The sequence below is a fragment of the Bison bison genome, unplaced genomic scaffold (assembly GCF_000754665.1).
Source record: "Bison bison bison isolate TAMUID 2011002044 unplaced genomic scaffold, Bison_UMD1.0 scf7180017864311, whole genome shotgun sequence".
In the NCBI taxonomy this organism is placed as follows: Eukaryota; Metazoa; Chordata; class Mammalia; order Artiodactyla; family Bovidae; genus Bison; species Bison bison.
In genome coordinates this window covers 70,084-91,807 of record NW_011494883.1, presented here as the reverse complement: position 1 = coordinate 91,807, position 21,724 = coordinate 70,084, and the positions used below count along the sequence as shown (strand labels likewise).

At 39.6% G+C, this 21,724-nt stretch overlaps 1 protein-coding gene across 1 annotated transcript in view; it reads right to left on the bottom strand.

Moving 5' to 3' along the window:
• Nucleotides 1-21,671, bottom strand: part of ADAMTS19 (ADAM metallopeptidase with thrombospondin type 1 motif, 19) — a 275,020-nt gene extending 253,349 nt beyond the window's left edge. Inside the window, 4 exon segments of the mRNA XM_010852422.1 lie at nucleotides 20,304-20,429; nucleotides 20,432-20,712; nucleotides 20,715-20,945; nucleotides 21,591-21,671. Of these exon segments, the coding sequence (XP_010850724.1) occupies nucleotides 20,304-20,429; nucleotides 20,432-20,712; nucleotides 20,715-20,945; nucleotides 21,591-21,663 (711 nt within the window). The 5' untranslated portion in view covers nucleotides 21,664-21,671.
• Between the last annotated feature and the right edge of the window lie 53 nt (nucleotides 21,672-21,724).

Here is a 21,724-nt window from a genome sequence, read left to right as displayed (position 1 = left end):
GAACTAAATAGACATTTCTCCAAAGAAGACATACAGATGGCTAACAAACACATGAAAAGATGCTCAACATCACTCATTATCAGAGAAATGCAAATCAAAACCACTATGAGGTACCACTTCACGCCAGTCAGGATGGGTGCGATCCAAAAGTCTACAAGCAATAAATGCTGGAGAGGGTGTGGAGAAAAGGGAACCCTCTTACACTGTTGGTGGGAATGCAAACTAGTACAGCCACTATGGAGAACAGTGTGGAGATTCCTTAAAAAACTGGAAATAGAACTGCCTTATGATCCAGCAATCCCACTGCTGGGCATACACACTGAGGAAACCAGAAGGGAAAGAGACACGTGTACCCCAATGTTCATCGCACCACTGTTTATAATAGCCAGGACATGGAAGCAACCTAGATGCCCATCAGCAGATGAATGGATAAGAAAGCTGTGGTACATATACACAATGGAGTATTACTCAGCCATTAAAAAGAATACATTTGAATCAGTTCTAATGAGGTGGATGAAACTGGAGCCTATTATACAGAGTGAAGTAAGCCAGAAAGAAAACCACCAATACAGTATACTAACGCATATATATGGAATTTAGAAAGATGGTAACAATAACCCTGTGTACGAGACAGCAAAAGAGACACAGATGTATAGATCAGTCTTATGGACTCTGTGGGAGAGGGAGAGGGTGGGAAGATTTGGGAGAATAGCATTAAAACATGTATAATATCATGTATGAAACGAGTCGCCAGTCCAGGTTCGATGCACTGTACTGGATGCTTGGGGCTGGTGCACTGGGACGACCCAGAGGGATGGTATGGGGAGGGAGGAGGGAGGAGGGTTCAGGATGGGGAACACATGTATACCTGTGGCAGATTCATTTCGATATTTGGCAAAACCAATACAATATTGTAAAGTTTAAAAATAAAATAAAATTAAAAAGAATACTAATATTAGACAGGACCTAGATGCAGAAGGAAGACAGACTACACTAAAAATCAGTCATTTCTACTATGTCAAATTCAATTCCCCTATCTCTTCCATGTCGTTTCTACCCCATGCTGCTGCTGCTGCTGCTAAGTCGCTTCAGTCGTGTCCGACTCTGTGCGACCCCAGAGACGGCAGCCCACCAGGCTCCCCCGTCCCTGGGATTCTCCAGGCAAGAACACTGGAGTGGGTTGCCATTTCCTTCTCCAATGCAGGAAAGTGAAAAGTCAAAGTGAAGTCGCTCAGTCGTGTCCGACTCTTAGCGACCCCATGGACTGTTGTATCAAAGAATTAAAATGATGTGAATGTTACACATCACTGATAAATAAAATTAAAGCTAAAAAATATTTTCATCACACACACACACACACACATACACGACTCTGAATTTCACTTCCAGGCCTTACCAGCTGGCTAGCATTTAATCTCCACAAGCTTCAATATCCTTACCTATAAAATTGAATGAAAGTATGTATTTTAAAGGGTTTCTAAGAAACTCAACCATACCTTATGGCAGTATAAGTATGCCATACACTAGTGCTTAAACAATAGTAGCTATTTTAGGCCTGAAACCTTTTATTTTGGGCCTGAAATCTTTCTTTTTTTTTTTTTTTTTATAGGGGCCCGGCCCCCAGCGAGGGAGACCACCGATCGGGTTAATTCCGCGCGCCTCCCGCTCAACCCGCGGCCAGGGCGCCGCTCCGTCTGAAATCTTTCAATTGATGCAAACAGAAATAGCCAGTATCTCCATTTACTGATCTTTATTAATTTCACAGGGGAAAAGGTGAAGATATCACTTGCTTCCTGACCTTGTAGTAGTTAGTGGGAGACTCTAGTACCTTTTCTCTTTCTTGCAGGTATATATCTTATCATTCACTCTCTACCATAGCCCTGGCATAGAAAGCTCTCCCAATTTTTCACATATAAAGTTTAAGGATACTTTCAAATTGAATAAAATGAGTAGATTCAAAATTATTTAAAGGTAAAAAGTATCAGGCATTTTCAAGACAGATTTGCTCTAAGAAAGTGATACTAAGTTAGGGTTTGTTTTTTATTTGTTTATTTATTTTTGGCTGTGCTGGGTCTGCACTGCTGCTCAGGCTTTTCTCTAGTTGCAGTGAGCAGGGGCTACTCTTCAGTGCACGGGTTTCTCATTGCAGTGGCTTTTCGTGTTGCAGAGCATTGGCTTTAGGGCACATGGGCTTCAGTAGCTGCAACAGTGGACTCAGCAGTTGTCGCTTCTGGACTCTAGAGCACAGGCTAAATAGCTGTGGCACACAGGCTTAATTTCTCTGTAGCATGTGGGATATTCCCAGACCAGGAATTGAATTATGCATTGGCAGGCTGATTCTTTAACCCTGAGTCACCAGGGAAGCCCAGATTATTATTTTATTTACAAAAAATCACGATCTGTTTTCATTACCTAAGTACATCCTAAAGGGCCTTTAAAATATAATTCAGTTAATAAAAACTAGATTTATATGTATCTATTTGAGCAAGTCACTTATTTTCTAAGACTGTGCAGAAATACTACAAACCAAAAGATTTTGTACATGTAATTTATAAGCTGTAATGTACTTTTAACCCAATGTTATTATCAGTTATAACCATTTATATTTTTCTCTTTTATTTATATTGTATTATTTTTTACCTCTCCAAGACTAATTTATTGAAATCTACTTCAGAATTAAAGGAATTGGAGGAGATACAAATTTTAACACAGGACTGAATGTGTATCTTCTAGAGGAATAGGTAATGGAAAGAAATGGGAGAAGGATGAAGTAGACAGTCGATTATGCAGTTCCAATATAGAGTCTGATGTATTCTCTCTCTTACAAGCCTATGGTGAGTTATTAATAGGTTCAGAACACGTAAGATCATGTGACCAAGCACCCCCAAATTGGACACTGTGCACTTGTGGAGACTCCACAGCCAAAGGCAAGAACAGCCAAGTTATTAGAACACTTACTAAAATACTACAACTGAACTAACTATGGGCAAAGGTTTGGAGACATTTTAAACCATATTAATGTGCAGTGTTAGGCTGTCCTCAAGGATGCTTTAGTATCTTGAACTAAAAGCATTTCAAATAAAATAAGGGGCTTTCATAGTCTCAAGCTTAAAACACATTCTTAATATGAATCAGTGAATGTACTTCTTCTTTCCACCCAGTGACCCCATCTCATGACTCTACCCCTTCAAAGGAAGATCCTGTCAATTCACATAGATATGTAAGCTCTTGAGACCTGACAAGAGTAGGTGCCATAGAAACTAAAAATGCAAAATAAACAATTATGGGAATTGAGTTAGTAATCAAATACTGTATTTCTTTAATTCACCATTTCCCCAGCTAAGATTTGGACACAACTTCCAAGTGATATCTTTATGTACGTCTTGTTCATTTTCCTCTGAACACTCCAAAACATCTCTCCTGATAGAATTTTTGGGCCATCACTTTATTCCCTAAAGTTTAGAGTTGATATAAGATTTACAGGAATTCGGTTCAATGCTGACAAAGCAGAAGAAATTTAAGCACATTTGAAAAAACAAACTATAAAGGTTTCCTGTCTACATCTCTCTGTATTATTATTCAAAACCAAAGATTTCAATGAACCATTTGGATATCATTCCCTTTTACTTTCTGAGCTGTTTTTCTAGGATAGCAGCACCATTAGGCCTTCGTAAGTGTTCACTTCCTAAAATGACACCAGTTCCACATTAGCTTTCATATCAAATTTCATCAGTCCTAAGATGCTATCGGTGTTATGACACAACCCTAATGTTAAGAGTTGCTAAAATGTGGAAAGGAATCTACTGGATTTAACAAAATACTTTAGTAGCCTTCTGTGTAATATTATTAAATTAATATCTAATCGATAACTATTTAAGGGACTTTATTTCCCTAACATTTCCCCAATTGTGATTGCTACAGCTGGCAGGCATCTCCCCAAAGTCACAATAACAGGGAAAGCCTACTGCTTTGGTTTTTAATAAAAGGTACAATTTTAGAAAAATGTAGGATACACAAAACTGTATATAAAATAAATGATTTTTGTTATTCATCTATTTTTTACATAGTAGGACCTACTGTATAGCACATGGAATTATATTCTATATCCTGTAATAACCTATAATGGAAAAGAGTCTGCAAAAAAATCACTGAATCACTTTGTGGTACACTTGAAACTAACACATTGTAAATCAACTATTCTTCAAAAAATATAAAAATAAAAATACAGCTATTAATCAAAAAAAGTGCAATTTTAGAATTTTGGGCTGTTTAAACACACACAATAATTTGTATACACATTTACATTTAGAGAATAACTCCAAAAATCTGTAACTAAAATCTATTTCCTGAAAAGGTTGATTTGGATTTGTTTGTATTTATTTGTTAACTTGATTTGAACCATGAACCTACAACTTTGGTCTTTTTCAAAGTAATGGAATATATGAAACAATACTTGAGTCTTACATCCTCATACCATACACAAAAATAAACTCAAAATGACTTAAAAATTTAAATATGAAACATAAAACTCCTAGAAGAGGACACAGGCAAAACATTCTCCAACATAAATCGTACCAATATTTTTTTAGATTAGTCTTCCAAGGCAATAGAAATAAAAGCAAAAATAAGCAAACGGGACCTAATCAAACTTAAAAGCTTTTGCACAGCAAAGGGAACTATCTTTTCATGTTGTGAAATGAAAATGAAAAGACAACTTACAGACTAGGAGAAAATATTTACAAATTATATAACTGACAAGAGTTTAATTTCCAAAATATACAAACTCAATAATAACTCAATAACAAGAAAACAAACAATCCAATTAAAAAAAGACACAAGACCTAAATAGACATTCTTTGAAGAAGACATACAGATGACCAAAAAGCACATGAAAAGATGCTCAACATTGCTAATTACGAGAAATGCAAATCAAACCTTCAGTGAGGTATCACCTCACACCAGTCAGAAAGGTCATCATTAAAAATTATACAAATAATAAATGCTAAAGAGGGTGTGGAAAGAAGGGAACCCTCCTACACTATTGACAGGAATGTTAATTGGTACAACCACTATGGAAAATAGTATGAACATACCTCGAAAACTAAAAATAGAGTTACCATATGATCCACAACCCCAATCCTGAACATACCTCTGGACAAAAATATAATTTGAAAAGATACATGCACTGAAACGTTCACAGCAGCAATACTTAGAATAGCCAAGACATGGAACCAACATAAATGCCCATCAACGGAGGAATGGAGAAAAAAGGTGCAGTACATACTTACAATGGAATACTATTCAGTCATTAAAAAACAGTGAAATAATACCATTTGCATCAACATGGATGGACCTAGAGATAATCACACTAAGTGAAGTCAGAGAAAGACAAATATCATATGATATCACGTATATGTAGAAACTAAAATATGACAGAAAATGACTTATTTAGTTACAAAACAGAAACAGGCTCACAGACATAGAGAACAGACTTATGATTGCCAAGGGAAAAACTGCGAAGTGGGAGAGTAAACTGGGAGTTTGCGATTAACATATGTAAACTATTATACACAGAATGGATAAACAAGGGCCCACCGTATAGCCCAGGGAACTAACTATATGGAAAAGAAAATAAATAAACAAAAGAAAAAGAAGAAAGAGAAGTCACTTAGTCGTGTCTGACTCTTTACAACCCCATGGACTGTAGCCTGCCAGGCTCCTCCGTCCATGGGATTCTCCAGGCAAGAATACTGGAGTGAGTTGTCATTTCCTTCTCCAGGGGATCTTCCTGACTCTGACCTCGAACCTGTGTCTCCCGCACTGCAGGCAGACTCTTTACTGTCTGAGCCACCAGGGAAGCCCATGGAAAAGAAATATAAGTAAATAAAGAAGCACTTAAATAGAATACTTAAAAAAATCAGAGTTTGATGTGTTTTCATGTCCTAATCCTACAGACACTAAGTCTTTATAATTTCCTATTTTGTATGCTTTATTTATATCACTCCAAATGAGTGACTTTGAGTATCTGTTCTCATAAATTATTTATGAATTTTAAAGCATGTCCACTATAACACAGGCTATCAGTAGCTAATGTTACCCCTTAGTAGTCAATGGAATATTGAAAAATATCCCCTAATGAATGCTGAGATAGTAATTTTCAGGTAGCAGAAAAATCATCCGTATTGTTTATAAGATGGAAACTCTTCCCAAATTTATCTTTAAACACAAGCCCTATCAAAGTCCCAGCAGATGCTTCACAGATTCTGACGATCTGGTCCCCAAATTTATACAGAAATGCAAAAGATCCAGAATAGACAAAAAAAGCTTTTACAAAGGAAACCAAGTTGAATTTCCCCAAATAAAAATATAAAGCCTCTTAAATCAAGGGAATATGGTATTAACATAAGGATAAACATATAGATTTTAAAAAACAGTGTTAATTGTACAAAAGTAAACTCATTTATGATCGACTTTTGACAAAAGTTCTCTGGTATTTTATGAGGAAAGGATGGTCTTTTCACAAAGGGTGCTGAGAGAAAACTGAATATGCATATACAAAGAGATTAATTCAAACTCTTATCTCACATCATATACAAAAATTAACTCAAAATGCATCACAGACCTACATTTAATAACCAAAATTATGGAAGAAAATATAAGAGAAAGCCTATGTGACTTGGAGTTAGACATACAGTTCTTGGTTACAACACTAAGAGTACATTCCATAAAAGGAAAAAAAAAAGATATTGGACTTTTTAAAAATCTATAAAAATTATCTTTGAAAGACACCATTAGGAAAATGAACAGAAACCTCTATAGACATGAAGAACAATCTAGGTCTGACAAAAGATTTTACAACTAGAGTATACAAAGAACTCTGAAAACTAAACAGAAAGACGAAAATTTTTAAAAAACCAATTTAAAACTGGCAAAAGACGTCACCAAAGACAATATATGAATAGCTATGAAAAGGTACATTAAAATATCCTCTACATGGTTATTAGGAAATGCAAATTTAAATCACAATACCATTGCACAGCCACAAAAATAGTTTTAATCAAAAAGAGATAATAAAAAGTTTTGATGAGGATGTAGAAAAACTGGAATCCTAATAATTGCTGGTGAGAATGTAAACAGGTGCAGTATTTTGTAAAAGAATTTGGCAGTTTCTTAAAATATTAAACATAACTTTACCATATGACCCAGCAATTCCACTCCTAGGTACCTATCCAACAGGAATGAAAATATGTATCTACACAACGACTTATACATATTTGTGTATCATTCATAATAGCAAAAAAGTAGAAATAATCAAATGCACATCAAGTGACGAACGGATAAAGAATGACTTACGATTCAGCAAAAAAAAAAAGAATGAACTAATGATCCATGCTACCACAAGGATGAACCTCAAACATATTATGCTAGGTTTAAGAAGCCAGACACAAAAGACCAAATTTTATATGATTTAACTTACATGAAACATAAAAGTAAATCTATAAAAGAAAAAGCAGATGAATAGCCGCCTGGGACTAGGGGTTGGAGCAGAATGACTGCAAATGGATATGAGGGACACCTCTGGGGTGAAAGAAATGTTCTAAAACTGAATTGTGGAGATGGTTGTGAAGTTCTGTAAACAGACAAAAAAGTCACTGAGTTGCACATTGGGATGAATTTATGGTATGTAAATTGTACCAGAAAAAAAGATATTGCGTGGGAAGCATTCACATATCCTTTAGAATTGTCACATGTTAAATAATAATTTGTCCTAGAAAAATCAGCTTGACATATTCATGAATCTATCTTACTAATGAGAAATAATTAAGTTTTACTTAGAAAAATTTCTGTGTAGGAACTTTCATCATAAAATACTAATACTCTCAAAAACATTACTAATTATAACCATCTATTTTGAAGTGACAAAATCCTAACTGGAAATCTACACAGACATGCAATTATCCATGTTAGTAAATAACATTGGGCATTAAATAATTAAATTTTAAAAGACAGATACTTCCACAATGAATTACTCAGACTTTCCATTTTGTTGTAATAAACTACTGAAGTTCTATTTATCCATAAGCACACATCCAGACAACAGGAAGACCCTATGCTATTTATACATAAGTTCCTGTCCATAATTGAACTGCCTATCTTTGAACTGGGCATGCTAAAATATTTGCTGGTAACATAATACATTTATAATGGAAATGTACCTATCACATTTTAGTTGCTCTTACATGCATTCAATTACAAATTATAATAGTGATAGCGATAGTGAAGTTGCTCAGTCGTGTCCGACTCTGTAACCCCATGGACTGTAGACTGCTAGGCTCCTTTGACCATAGGATTTTCCAGGCAAGGATATTGGAGTGGGTTGCCATTTCCTTCTCCAGGGGGTCTTCCCGACCCAGGGATAGAACCCAGGTCTCCTGCATTGCAGGCAGTCTCTTTACCATCTGAGCCACCAGGGAAGCCCATACGCCCGTTTTAATAGCTTATGGCAGATATCTGGAGCCAACTGAATGAATAGAGATAGACAATTTGCACTAATCACATTAGCTGATATAATTATCTGCCTGGCCACTCGGCATGGTAATGGTTTTTGACTGTTAACCCTAATGAGTTTTACAGGACTCTTAACCTCCAAATTCTTGCATTGTGAATAAGTAGATAAGATATGTTAGGTTACTTTTGCCATTTGAGATAGTTTACCACTGAATCCTCATACATCTTCAAAGTGTCTTAATCTAACTACACTGCTTTGCCATTCCAGTGCAGATAATCTCTCAAAAAGAGTTTCCAATTTTCTCATGAACTTTTTAATATTCCTCTACAATACGCTTCAGTCTTCATTTAGCCACATCTAAACTTGGTGGTATCTTAGGTCCTTTTCACTCTGAAGATATGTTTCTTCCTTTATTCCTAATAAATTTCATTTTATTACAGAAGCCAGAATAAATCTCATGCTTTTCTTGGAAGAAAAGCTATGACAAACCTAGACAATGTTTTAAAAAGCAGAGACATTATTTTGCCAACAAAGGTCCCTATAGTCAAAGCTATGGTTTTTCCAGTAGTCACGTATGGATGGGAGAGTTGGACCATAAAGAAGACTGAGCACCAAAGAAGTGATGTTAGTGTGTTATAACAACACAATTTTATCTGCTTAGAGTTCTTTAGGATAGAAGTCCTACCCAGGTCTTGCTGGGCCAAAGTAAAGGTGTCAGCAGGGCTATGTTCCTTTCTTTTTTTTTTTTTTTTCTTTTTTGTTTTTTGTTTTGCTTTTTTTTTAAATTTTATTTTATTTTTAAACTTTACAAAATTGTATTAGTTTTGCCAAATATCGAAATGAATCCGCCACAGGTATACCTGTGTTCCCCATCCTGAACCCTCCTCCCTCCTCCCTCCCCATACCATCCCTCTGGGTTGTCCCAGTGCATCAGCCCCAAGCATCCAGTATCATGCATCGAACCTGGACTGGCAACTCGTTTCATACATGATATTATACACGTTTCAATGCCATTCTCCCAAATCTTCCCACCCTCTCCCTCTCCAACAGAGTCCATAAGACTGTTCTATACATCAGTGTCTCTTTTGCTGTCTCGTTCTAGAGAAGGAATCGTTCCTTTCTAGAGAAAGCTATGGTTTTTCCAACAGTCATATGTGGATGTGAGAGCTAGAACATAAGGAAGGCTGAGCACTGAACAAGTGACGCTTTTGAACTATGGTGTTGGAGAAGACTCTTGAGAGTCCTTGGACTGCAAGGAGATCAAACCAGTCAATCCTAAAGGAAATCAATTCTGAATATTCATTAGAAGGACTGATGCTGAAGCTCCAATACTTTGGCTATCTGATGAGAAGAACTGACTCATTAGAAGAGACCCTGATGCTGGGAAAGACTGAAGGCAGGAGGAGAAGGGGATGACAGAGGATGAGATGGTTGGATGGCACCACTAACTCAATGGACATGAGTTTGAGCAAACTCCAGGAGATAGTGAAGGACCCGGAAGCCTGGCATGCTGCAGTCCATGGAGTCACAAAGAGTCAGACATGACTGAGCAACTGAACAACATATTATCCATAAAACTGTTGAAATAATTCAGTTCTATTTACTTGTAAATTCTAAAATAGGAAGTAAGTTTCAACTTCTGAATACTTTTTCACCTAAAGAGTAGGAAAACGTTCATACTAGCATTTAGGTCCCATTATATCATCTCCCAACTAGTTCACACTTGCAGACTATTGAATAATTGAGTCATAAACTCCTATCTAGCTCAATGGCATCTGAGTGGGTTCCTGGGAAGATGTTAAAGCAAGGACAGGAGGTATCCAAGTTTACTATAACTGGAGGTAAAAGAGTATTAAAATTCATTCAAGACACAGAGGATATGAAGTTTGATGCATGCAAATCCAGTCCTTAAAGCTCCTGAGCTCTGGAGTTTTTAGAGCCACTAGCGTGGCTGCCCTCAAATTTGAGCTTGTATAATAATTACCTTGGATTTTTATAAAATACATTTCTTAGTTTTGAGGCTCAATCTGGGATTCTGATTTTTAAGTGGAGAATTTCCAGCCCCTAGTACCTCTCCCCAAAGCCATGATCTCGATCCAGGTGTTTGCACACCAGACTTTAAAAAACAGGGCATCAAGAAGTATGAGCCAAAAGCTGATGGTGTGGGCTCACTGCAGAAAGTGGTCATATATTTTAGGTGAAGCCAGGCAGAGGGAAGAGGAAAAATCTGGAGTGAAAGATCTTCAAATGCTTCTGAAGGAGAAAAAAATATTTAGGTCTTACTTTTTAAATTAGAAAGCTGTAAGAAAGCAGAAGCTGCTTAAATAAAGCTAAAACTGGCCTGTGCTCCTCCTCAGCTCCATTCCCTGATCATCTGAGTTAAAGCCGAAACAGTTAATAATTTATTGCAGATATATAGACGTTAATTACGAAATGAAATCAGCTGGAAAAGGCAAGCACTGAACTATCTAATTCCCAAGGGCCTTTCTAACACCACCATGCAATAATGCTGTACGAATATCTGGGTAGCATTGAAATGGCTGAGCTCCCATTTTCTCACTTCTCTCAGTCGAAGGCTTGGCATTAGAATAAAGATGAGATGGAGACAAGATGATGTGTTCACTACGGCTGCACCCTAAATGCACTCTGCATCAAATTATGGTCCTCACTTGGCTGAGGAAATCTTAAAATTTCCTTGCAGGAAACATCTCCCCCCCAAAATAATAATCCAAGAGGGACTACTGGTTCTCCCATTGCTTTAAAACCCGTCAAGATTACTTCACTAACTCAATACGCTTCCCATCTATCAGGAACCTGGAACTCCTCTGATAGTTTTTATTTTGCGAACACAAAGCCATAAAACCATCTGGGTAAAAATGTAACTGTAATTAAGCGGAAACATTCAATTGTGCATGAGCTCAATAAAAATGTGCTCTGTTTTAGTACTGCATAAAAAGTGTTTTAAGACGGCTACTCAGAATTTCCTGAATTTAAAAAGGTATACTACTTTTATGATTCAGCCAATAAATTTCAAGTAAGTGTATATTCATATTAAATATTATCAAATAAACAAATACTATTAAACAGACAAAATTTCTTCTCACAAAACTGGTCCATGTCTGAAGTCTCTTAGGGCCCTAAGACATAGATTAACATATGATTAAAGGGGTTATTAACTTTTAATGTATAATATTGCTTTTTCCATCAGCACAATGAGTCTTCTTACTAGAATTCACTATATCACTTTCTTAAAAAAGACCAGAGTATCTGCATTTGGCCACTCTAAGTATAGAAACTTCTTCCAGTGTCACTGTCAGCAGAAACATGATCACCCATGGCGTTCTGACTTTTAAACTGGAAAATCATAGGATGTCTTAAGGAGATGTGCATTTACAGTTGATAAAACACTGAACACTTACTAAGTCAAAGAACTGTGCAAAAGACAGGCAGGACAAGTTGAGGCAAAGTGACGGTTCCTTAAAAACTATAAAGACCTTGAAACAAGGAACGATGCTGCAATGAATAGGCTTATATATAAATCTTTTGCTTATGTGTGAATATTCCTCTAACACTGATTCCTACAATTGCTGAAAAATAAACATGTCCAAAATTTAAATATATACAAGAAGATCTACCCAATTTACTTGCCTACAATGTATAAGTTTGTGTTCCCCAAGCATGCCCATTGGATATTATTTATCTTCATATTCTGTGCCAATCTATGAATCAAAAATGGTTATTGAAGAAATTTTCTCTCCCTGCTTCCCTATACATTTGAAAAAACAGTGAATTTCCATTCAATATTTATATTTCCTTTTTGGCATATTCACTTATTTATGGATGGTAAGATTACAGATGACTTGTAAATTTATGTATTTTTTAAACTGTCTCTACTCAGCTTGTAGTATTTTGTCATTAGCCTTTCTTTTTAAAATACTAATAGAAAAAGAGCCTGGAATTAGAAATGAAAAAGACCAAAAACCTAACAAAAAATGAGTTGAATATGAACACAAAATTTACAGGATAGGAAACGAGAAAAAAATGTGGAGATGGTCAGTCACACCATAATACAAAAACATGCAAATTAAAACTAATTTGAGATAACTTCATTTCTTTGCCTATTAGATTTTACAAGGATCAAAATGTTTAATAATACCCATGCTGGTGACAGCATATGTGAAAGATGGACTCTGGTTCTCTGCTGACCTCAGAAAGTAAAGCAGCACCCACCTCCATGGGGTGCAATCTGGCAATTTTGCCCCAAAATACCAACACACAGGCCCTTTAACAAGGTTATACATGACGTAGGCAAAATGGCATAGCACTATTTATTTAGCACTGATCATAGCAGGAACATACTGGAATCAATCAAATATATATCCACACTGAACTGATTAAGGTGATTATGGCATTTTCTGTAGTCAGAACAACCAAAAAAGAAAGAAGATTCTCTTTACGCACTCATATGTGATAATCTTGCCTGTCAGTACGTGTGTGGATAAATGTGGCTTTACAAAGCTCTTTATATATACATTTTATTCATTTACGAATCAATTACCGCTGAATCACACAATAGAAAGTATTATAATAACCCTGGTCACCTCTGGAGTGACTGAGTGAGTGAAAGTTGTTCAGTCGTGTCTGACTCTTTGCGACCCCATGGACTATACAGTCCATGGAATTCTCCAGGCCAGAATACTGGAGTGGGTCGCATTTCCCTTCTCTAGGGGATCTTCCCAACCCAGGGATGGAACCCAGGTCTCCCACATTGCAGGTGGATTCTTTACTAGCTGAGTCACAAGGGAAGCCCAACAATACTAGAGAATAGACTGATCCTTTCTCCAGGGGATCTTCCCGACCCATGAATTGAACAGGGCTCTCCTGCACTGCAGGCGGATTCTTTACCAACTGAGCTATCAGAGAAGCCCGGTCACCTCTGGAATGGGATACTAATAACCGGGGAAAGGGTTTTAGAGGAAGATTGTTTTGTTGCATAACTTTTTGGAGGTGCTGTGTGGTAAAGTCTCGGTCCTTACAATTTTGAAAATGAGTTTATTCTCCCTTTAAAAACCTAAGTGGCAGTTTGGCTGAATCCAGGATTCAAAATCACATTTCCTCAGAAATCTGAAGCTATCAACTCATGACCTTCTCACATTCAGCATTACTAATTCAATCTCTCCTATCAACTTCATACATTTTAATGTAGATAACCTTTCCTTTACTAAACACATAGAATTTGTCTCTTTCTCTTTGACTTTCTAATATTCTGCCACAGTAAGTCTAGGTTTGGGTCTCTATTTATGCTACTCTGAGTTCAATGGTTGATGCTTCCATCTGAAGGTGTACAACCTCCTTTATCTCTGGGGCAAATTTGATTGACATCATAGAAAGCTCTTACCCTCTACCTAACCAACACAGGTTCCATCAGCTAATTCATCTCAAATCACTGAATGAATTAACATATGCAATATGCTCAACGCTCACAGCAATTAATTCCTCCCTGGTCTTGCTGCACACAATTACTCCCACCAGTCAGCACTGTGTTCACCACGAATCAACTATAGTTGTTTGAACACATATTCACAACATTTAGTAATCACATAATTTAATCAAACCCTAAATACTAACGTCTGGGAAACAGAAGTGCAAAACATGTCTTTGATTTCATGAAAGTTCTGGAAAAACCAGAGAAAGATTAAGTGGCTTAAAAAAAAAGTGCTATAATTTTGTTTGGGATGAAACTGTACAGGATTTGGAAGTTTCAAATGTCCAGGGTTCTACACAGAAATTGCCTTGCATTTGTCTTTTAATTTTTATTCCAAATATAGCAACCTATATTGGAAAATGGTTTTGGCTCATGGTGAGTAAGGCTCACCTGGAGTACCAGTTAGCTGACCTACATTCAAAGGCATAGTATCTGGCCTCACACCCAAAGATTAGCTAATGAATGTATATTCTGGTGATTTATGTTAGAATCAAATGTTTAGGGCTCATTTGTATGCATTTTAAAAACTCTATCCTTTAACTTACTTTCTTAAATTAACTCCCACCAAAGAAATTTGGACCATCTAGATCTGATTCACGGCTTACAAATTTTCTTTTGCGTTTTGCATCCATTTGTCCTTTATATTCTATTCTGGTATAATTTCTAGGTTTGCCTTCTAGGTCACAAACATACTTACCAGTTCATCTATATAATTTTTATTTCTAATGATCATATAATGTGAGTTCTGTTGTATCTAATCATTTTTTATGGACAGCACTGGTCCTGGATTTTATCCCATGCATGCTAAGTAGCCTCAGTTGTGTCTTTTTTAATTGGAGGCTAATTACTACACAATATCGTAGTGGTTTTTGCCATACATTGACATGAATCAGCCATGGGTGTACATGTGTTCCCCGTCCTGAACCCCCCTCCCACCTCCCTCCGCGTGCCATCTCCCTCTGGGTCATCCCAGTGCACCAGCCCTGAGCACTTTTTGTGACACTATGGACTACCTACCAGGCTCCTCTGTCCATAGGATATATATCCCTTCTTATATTTCAGTTAAAGTATGCTATGTCATCTATTAAGATTGTTGCTCCGTGGTTTTAATCAACCAGTTTGATGACCCTCTTTTATATGATTTCTTAAGAGTGTGATATTCATAGGTGTCAGCTCCTCTCTCTATGGTTTCCTGTTCACCCATCTGTTGTGACCAGCTTGCCTCTAGTTACTTGGAGAGCCACGTGGGACCATCTACTGGATGCAGGAAGCCAATGGCTCAGGTTCTGAGAGTGGAGACTGTCTGTCCTCTAGTATCATGTACATGTCAGGAAAGCTCTACCTCTGTTCTCTCCGCTCTTGTCCAGGGACACACATTTGGCCTCTGTTGCCTGGCGCAACTAGATGGCAGACAAGCCCAGGAGTGTTGCTATTCCAGGGTCCCCTTCCGTTCACGGCCTTCTCTTTCCCCATGTGTGCAGCAGCGCCTCTGCCGTACCTGCCACCATTCATACATGTCCTCTAATACCTATATGTTTTCCATTAATCTGATCCACAGATTTGCAGTCTTTCAGGAGATATTCAAAATTTCTGATGTACTGATGGCATTCTTTTCAAATACTGCTTTAGATTTATTTAGAATATATTGTCTCTGTCATTCCTAAGATTTGTCTTGAACAAAGTCACTGGATGTGTGAAACTAGTCTGCAATCTTACTTTTTCATTTGGATACTCATTCTACTTCTAGTCCAGTTAGTCCAGTTCTCCTGGATCTGCACTACTCTTTCCCCGTCCTCATACCCTCCTCTCCTATTTCTGTACTGGTACTTGGTGAAGCTCTTTGTCCAAAAAGGATGCTCCCAAATATATGTGTTCTAAACTTGCCATAGCTCAGAATACTTTGATTTACATAAGAGAGTAAATTCAAAAACCTGAAATTTACACAGGACTGCAGATTTTGTATCAAGAGCTTTTCAGAACAACTACTATGTAAAACCCTAAACTTACAAAACTCCAAATTTAAGGTTTAGTACTTACTCTTTATCATTCTGGGAAAATAATCTAAATATTACTGAGAGCCATTTCAATAGTTCATTTAAAGAGAATCATAGGCAAGGAATGCACTGATCTAGTTTATCTTGGCCCAGTGCTGAGGTGTGCTTTTTTTTTTTTAAGTGTTAATTTTGAACAAACATGATTTTTTCAGTCTTTCACGGAATTTAATTTGTTGCTTTCTTGTACTTTTTTTTAGAGATTACTATTTAAAACAGAATAAACTACCATACGCGTAGTTTTATTTAGTGACTTTTACTGGTTGTCTCTAAAAACTAGATATCTTACAACGTTCTGAAAATGAAGAGATGAACAAGAGAGTATCACATAGCACTTGGGACATTCCTACATTTGTACGTAACTCAACTTACTTTATTTCCCTATTTATATTTGTGACTGGCAAGCCAGATTGGGATCTCCTTGAAACATACTAAGCCTTCCTCATCTTCTTTTTGTATTCTCTTTGTATACCATGCCTTGCTCAAAAGGGTCGTTCAATAAATGTTTAATTATGTATTATTATTAATGTGCTCATTAGATCTAATACATGGCTCAAATAAGATTATTTTTCAATATTAGAGACTAATGTGTGTGCTCAGTCACTCAGTCATGTTAGACTCTTCACAACCCCATGGACTGTAGCCCTCCAGACTCCTCTGTCCATGGGATTCTCCAGGCAAGAATACTGTAGTGGGTTGCTATCTCCTCCTACAGGGGATCTTCCAAACCCAGGGATCGAACCCAGGTCTCCTGTGTCTCCTGCTTTGTAAGGCAGATTCTTTACCATGGTACCACATGGGAAGCCCCCATTAGAGACTAATAAGGGAAAATAAATCATAAGAACATGTCATACATTAAGTGATAGATATACAATTTGTGCTTTTTATAAATAGGAGAAATGGGATCTGGAAACATTAAGTACTTAGAAGAAGCAATACCAGAACCTATAACCAAAATCTCCATTCAACCACTTCTCCCTTCACAGCACAAGTTAGATTGATATTTGGAGAATGAACTGGCCAGTCATAATACTCACCACTCTGCAAGAGTTGATAACTCTTTCCTTAATGATCTATTTCCTTTCATAGAGACTTTTGCTGCTGCTGCTGCTAAGTCGCTTCAGTCCTGTCTGACTCTGTGCGACCCCAGAGACAACAGCCCACCAGGCTCCCCTGTCCCTGGGATTCTCCAGGCAAGAACACTGGAATGGGTTGCCATTTCCTTCTCCAATAGAGACCTTTAGAACCTTTCAAATATGTAATAATCCAAAAGGTGTTGAAGAATTCAAGCACAAGTGGAAAAAATTCACTATTGAGCGAGGGGAAAGGAAAGTATACTTCCTGATCTACTCTTCTTTATGTAACTGACAACCAGAAAGCTTTTACTGAGAAGAAACTGGTGCAAACTAAAGGAGTTGCATTTATAAAGAATGCTGCTGCTGCTGCTAAGTCACTTCAGTCGTGTCCAACTCTGTGTGACCCCGGAGACGGCAGCCCACCAGGCTCCCCCGTCCCTGGGATTCTCCAAGCAAGAACACGGGAGTGGGTTGCCATTGCCTTCTCCAATGCATGAAAGTGAAAAGTCAAAGTGAAGTTGCTCAGTCGCGTCCGACTCTTAGCGACCCCATGGACTGCAGCCCACCAGGCTCCTCTGTCCATGGGATTCTCCAGGCAAGAGTACTAGAGTGGTGTGCACCTTCATATAAAGACATCAGGATGCCTCACATTAGAATTACTGGATCACAGAATTTTGGAAACGGAGAGGAACAACAATGTAGTCCTACAATAATCAACAGTTGAACAGAAAAGGCCCAGGCCCTAGCAGACAAGACGTTTGAGGTCTGCTCTCACCTGACAGTTTAGGATCACTTCCCCTTATTGCACTTTCTGGCCTCCTCAGAGGAAACATGTTTGTTTGTTTGTTTGTTTGTTTTTTCCCACTCCCTTGATAGGCTCTACATTTTCACATCACTCAGTCTCTTCCCTCTATCCTCAGCATTCCCAGCCCTTCCGTGCCTGGAGAAATTCGGCTTCTCCTGCTTCAAAATCCACTGAACCTCTATTTCCCTTGGGAAGCCTTCCCAAACTCCCCAAGCATGACTTAGCCTCAGGCATACATTTGATTTATCATGCTGGTATGTCACTGTTTCATGACTACTTATATCCTATCTACTTGTATATGATGTTCTAATCTGCAAGCCCCTAGGATATATTTAGCATGCAGGAAAATTCTCATTCTATCATCCAATTTCAATTAAATCATCAGATACTCATTTTACTTATGAAAACTGGATCCCAGAGAGGTAAGGAACTTGTCAATCATCAGGGAATAGGCCAATGTCAGAGCTCAGATAACAAATTATGTTTTCTCTTTCCTAATCCACCCTCAAAGGGAAAGGGCTGGCATAGTGGAGTCTAGAGTAACAAACCTACCCTTCTTGGCTATTTGCCTAAATTTTTACTCCAAGTCTGACTGCTACACTGTATTTCTGGTGAACTCAGTTTTCCTCAACAACAAAGACTTCCCAGTTCAGAATACATATATGTGGCTAATAGGAAAAGTGAGTAAAAGTCCAACATGATAAACAGCGAGGTATGTCAAACTCCTATTCAGTCTATGAAAAACCTACTCATAATTGTAACTTTGCTCCTCTAAGGATGGAGAGAAGGCATAGTTCATTTGGAAAATCTGACCAAAAGCCCACACTGAACACAGAGAAATGCTTTATCCCCTACTGCTTCTACTGCATCAGGAACTTTTTATATGTAATTATTTAATCCCTGGCCAAAATCCAGTGGACAATGAAATCCCTACAGAATGTCTCCCCCAGTGAAGTGTTCAAACATTAGTTCCACAAAAAACATTTTTTAAAGTTTTTCATGTAATTTTTCCATGTCATTTTTTTCACTTATGGCTAAAAATGTCCATATTTGAATATTCACTATTATGAGCATCTGCTAAAATATAGCCCTATTCAGCATTTTACATCACTTTTGCTATGGGACCTTAGAAGGGCATAGGTAAAAAATTCCAGTTTCATTTTGTTTGGATTTTAAACCATTTTTTCCATCTCATGGCTTTGGGTGGCTTTGACTGTGCTGATGTCTTCTGCTGTCCATTACTACTGGATTTTTCTCCAAATGAGCAGGTTGCTTTTAGGGAAGTCCTTGTGGATCTCATCAATGGCTCAATTGGAATATCAAAATGAAGACACAAATCACATGGGTGTTTATAATATTTTGCGGATTTTGCCTTAAAGAATTATTAAAGTTTTCAGTGATGATGGCCATACAAGGTGTATGTACTTAACTCCACTGAAATGGACCTATAGCGATGGTACTTCTACGTTGCAAGTTATGTCTACCACAAAGTAAAGGCCAACGTAACAGGAGGTAACAATTATCCCACACCCTGGGTCAAATCAGAGGGGGTGGAAGTCACTATTGTTCAGATAGAGCAAATGGCTTTTATTTTCTAGTTCCAGCTGGCCTCTGAGCCAGGCTCTCAGCCGCGCTACTTTCCTCCCTGGAGTGGAGAAAAAGAAAAGAAACTATGGCCAAATAGTATGTAAACCTTAGAAATGTTAAATCTTAGAATCATAACCCTTCAAGTTCTGATTGGATTCTCTGTCATCCATTAGTCAGCTGCTCGTGGCCTTTGACTTAACTCCTTCTCCACTCGTTTCTCACAAGAACAGTGAACAGGGGTCCCGCGTGAGCGTGGATGTGTCTAAATTCCAGACAGATGTCAGAATATAACTCCCTAGGGAACTGTTCTGACAACTCTGAAGTAGGACATGAGAAAGAAAGAAAGAAAAAAAAAAACTTATGAGATAATAGATGAGAAACTGGAGGCGGAGGCAAGGAGGAGGAGGAGGAGGAGGAGGAGGAGATTGAGCAGAGAACGAACTTGTTATCTTCCAATCTCCTAAAAGACACCACGTGGTGGGCTTATTTTGAAAAGCAGAAACAAAACCAGTGGGAAGGGTTGCAAGGAGACAGTGTTACCTAGTAATTCCAAAAAAATTTATAAGCATCTAGCAGAAGATTATTAATCCATTCAATTAGATTTCGGATTCACTGACTGCCCTGGAGGTGTTCTGTGGGCGCTAAATGGTGGAGACTCGGGTGGTGTAGGCTGGGCGAAGTTCAGGGCGCGCTCTGAACGGGATGAGGTGCAGGCAAATTTGCCTGGTCTACAAGGGGAGAGGGAGGAGTGGCAGGGGAAGAGGAGAGCTGGGGAAGGAAAGGGGCTTACCAGGCCACCTCCGCAGGTGCTGAAAGAGGCCAGCGAGCCGGGTTGCCGCAGCACAGCCCCGGTGTAGAAGCAGGCGGCGTCATGCGGCGCGGGAGGGCGCGGGGCGGCTGCCTCCCGCGTGGGGACCGGGCCGGGCCCGGACTCGGCCTCTGTTCCACAGCGAAGCGCGGCGCCAGGAAGCGGCCGTCTCTCCGGAGCAGCAGGTAGAGGTCCCGGGAGAAGGCCGGGATCCGCAGCAGAACCTCGTCGCCGTCCGGCTCGGCTGGCTGGGCTGGGGGCGGAGACGGGGGCGGCGGCTGCCACGAGGCCGGGGCGCCCGGGGACAGGGCGGCAGCCCCGCTAGATCCCCGCGGCAGCTCATGAGACTCGAGCTCCTCATCCTCTTCGCCCCCGGGCGGCGGGGGTCGGGCCGCGGCTCAGATCCGCCTTCCACAGGCTCCTGGGGCGGCGCCGGGGCCACGGAGCGCACCTCGCGGGAGCTGCTGGCTGCCGGCGCCCGGACGCCTCCGCCGCCCGTGGCTCCGCGCGCCCAGCCTGGGTCCGCGCTGCCCCCGCTGCCGCCGGCCGAGTCCACCGGCTCCCGGCGCCAGAGTGCAGGAAACACGACTTCCCACTCCTCGCGGTCGGGGGCGAACTGCAGCCCTGCGGGCGGGGCAGACAGAAGTGCGGGGCTTAAAGAGCCGCGGCCTCAGTTGCACAAGCATCCCAGAGTTCACACTCCGCACACACACAGGGCTCACGGCTAACGCGCTGGAGACCACCCGTCTAGCCCCTGAAACTTACAACCCCTGAAGTCTGGCGATCAGATTACAGACCCCAGCATTTTCAAAATAAAAGTACGATTATCGGGGCAGGGGGAGGGGGAAAGCGGGGCTGCAAAGTTTGGTGACAGCACTTAGTTGCAGAAAAGAAAACCGGTGCAAAGGCTCCAGCACAATTAAAATTTTTCCTTCAGTATCTGCCAGAGCAATTTCTTTACTTCCCAGATTTCCTCCAGGTGCTGTAAACGTACCTTTGCACATATTAACTCTCAGGAGAGGAAAACTAAGCATTTCACGTTGTTGAAATGAGGCCACGAGAAGTGCACTTAGCTCAGGAGCGTGACCCTCTGCCCACACTCTGGGTTTTGTTTTTTTTTTTAATTGCTGCCCGCTGACTGAAGCGACTTTGCTGCAGCAGCAAGCCCTGCTCACCGCGCACAGTTGCGCCAGCCCCAGCGACCCGTGCGTTCCTGGTCTCTGGCTGGGGAAATTGGAAAAGCAAGCCCAAAGTCACGGAAGAACTTACCTGCAACGATCCCATTCGACAGGACCCCCAGCTGGTAGAGGAGGCAGCAGCAGCAGATTTGAGTCAGGCGCATCTCGCGGCTCTTCCCCAGACCGCGCTCCCGGGCCGCGCGCGCGCCTCCTTTTGCGCGATCC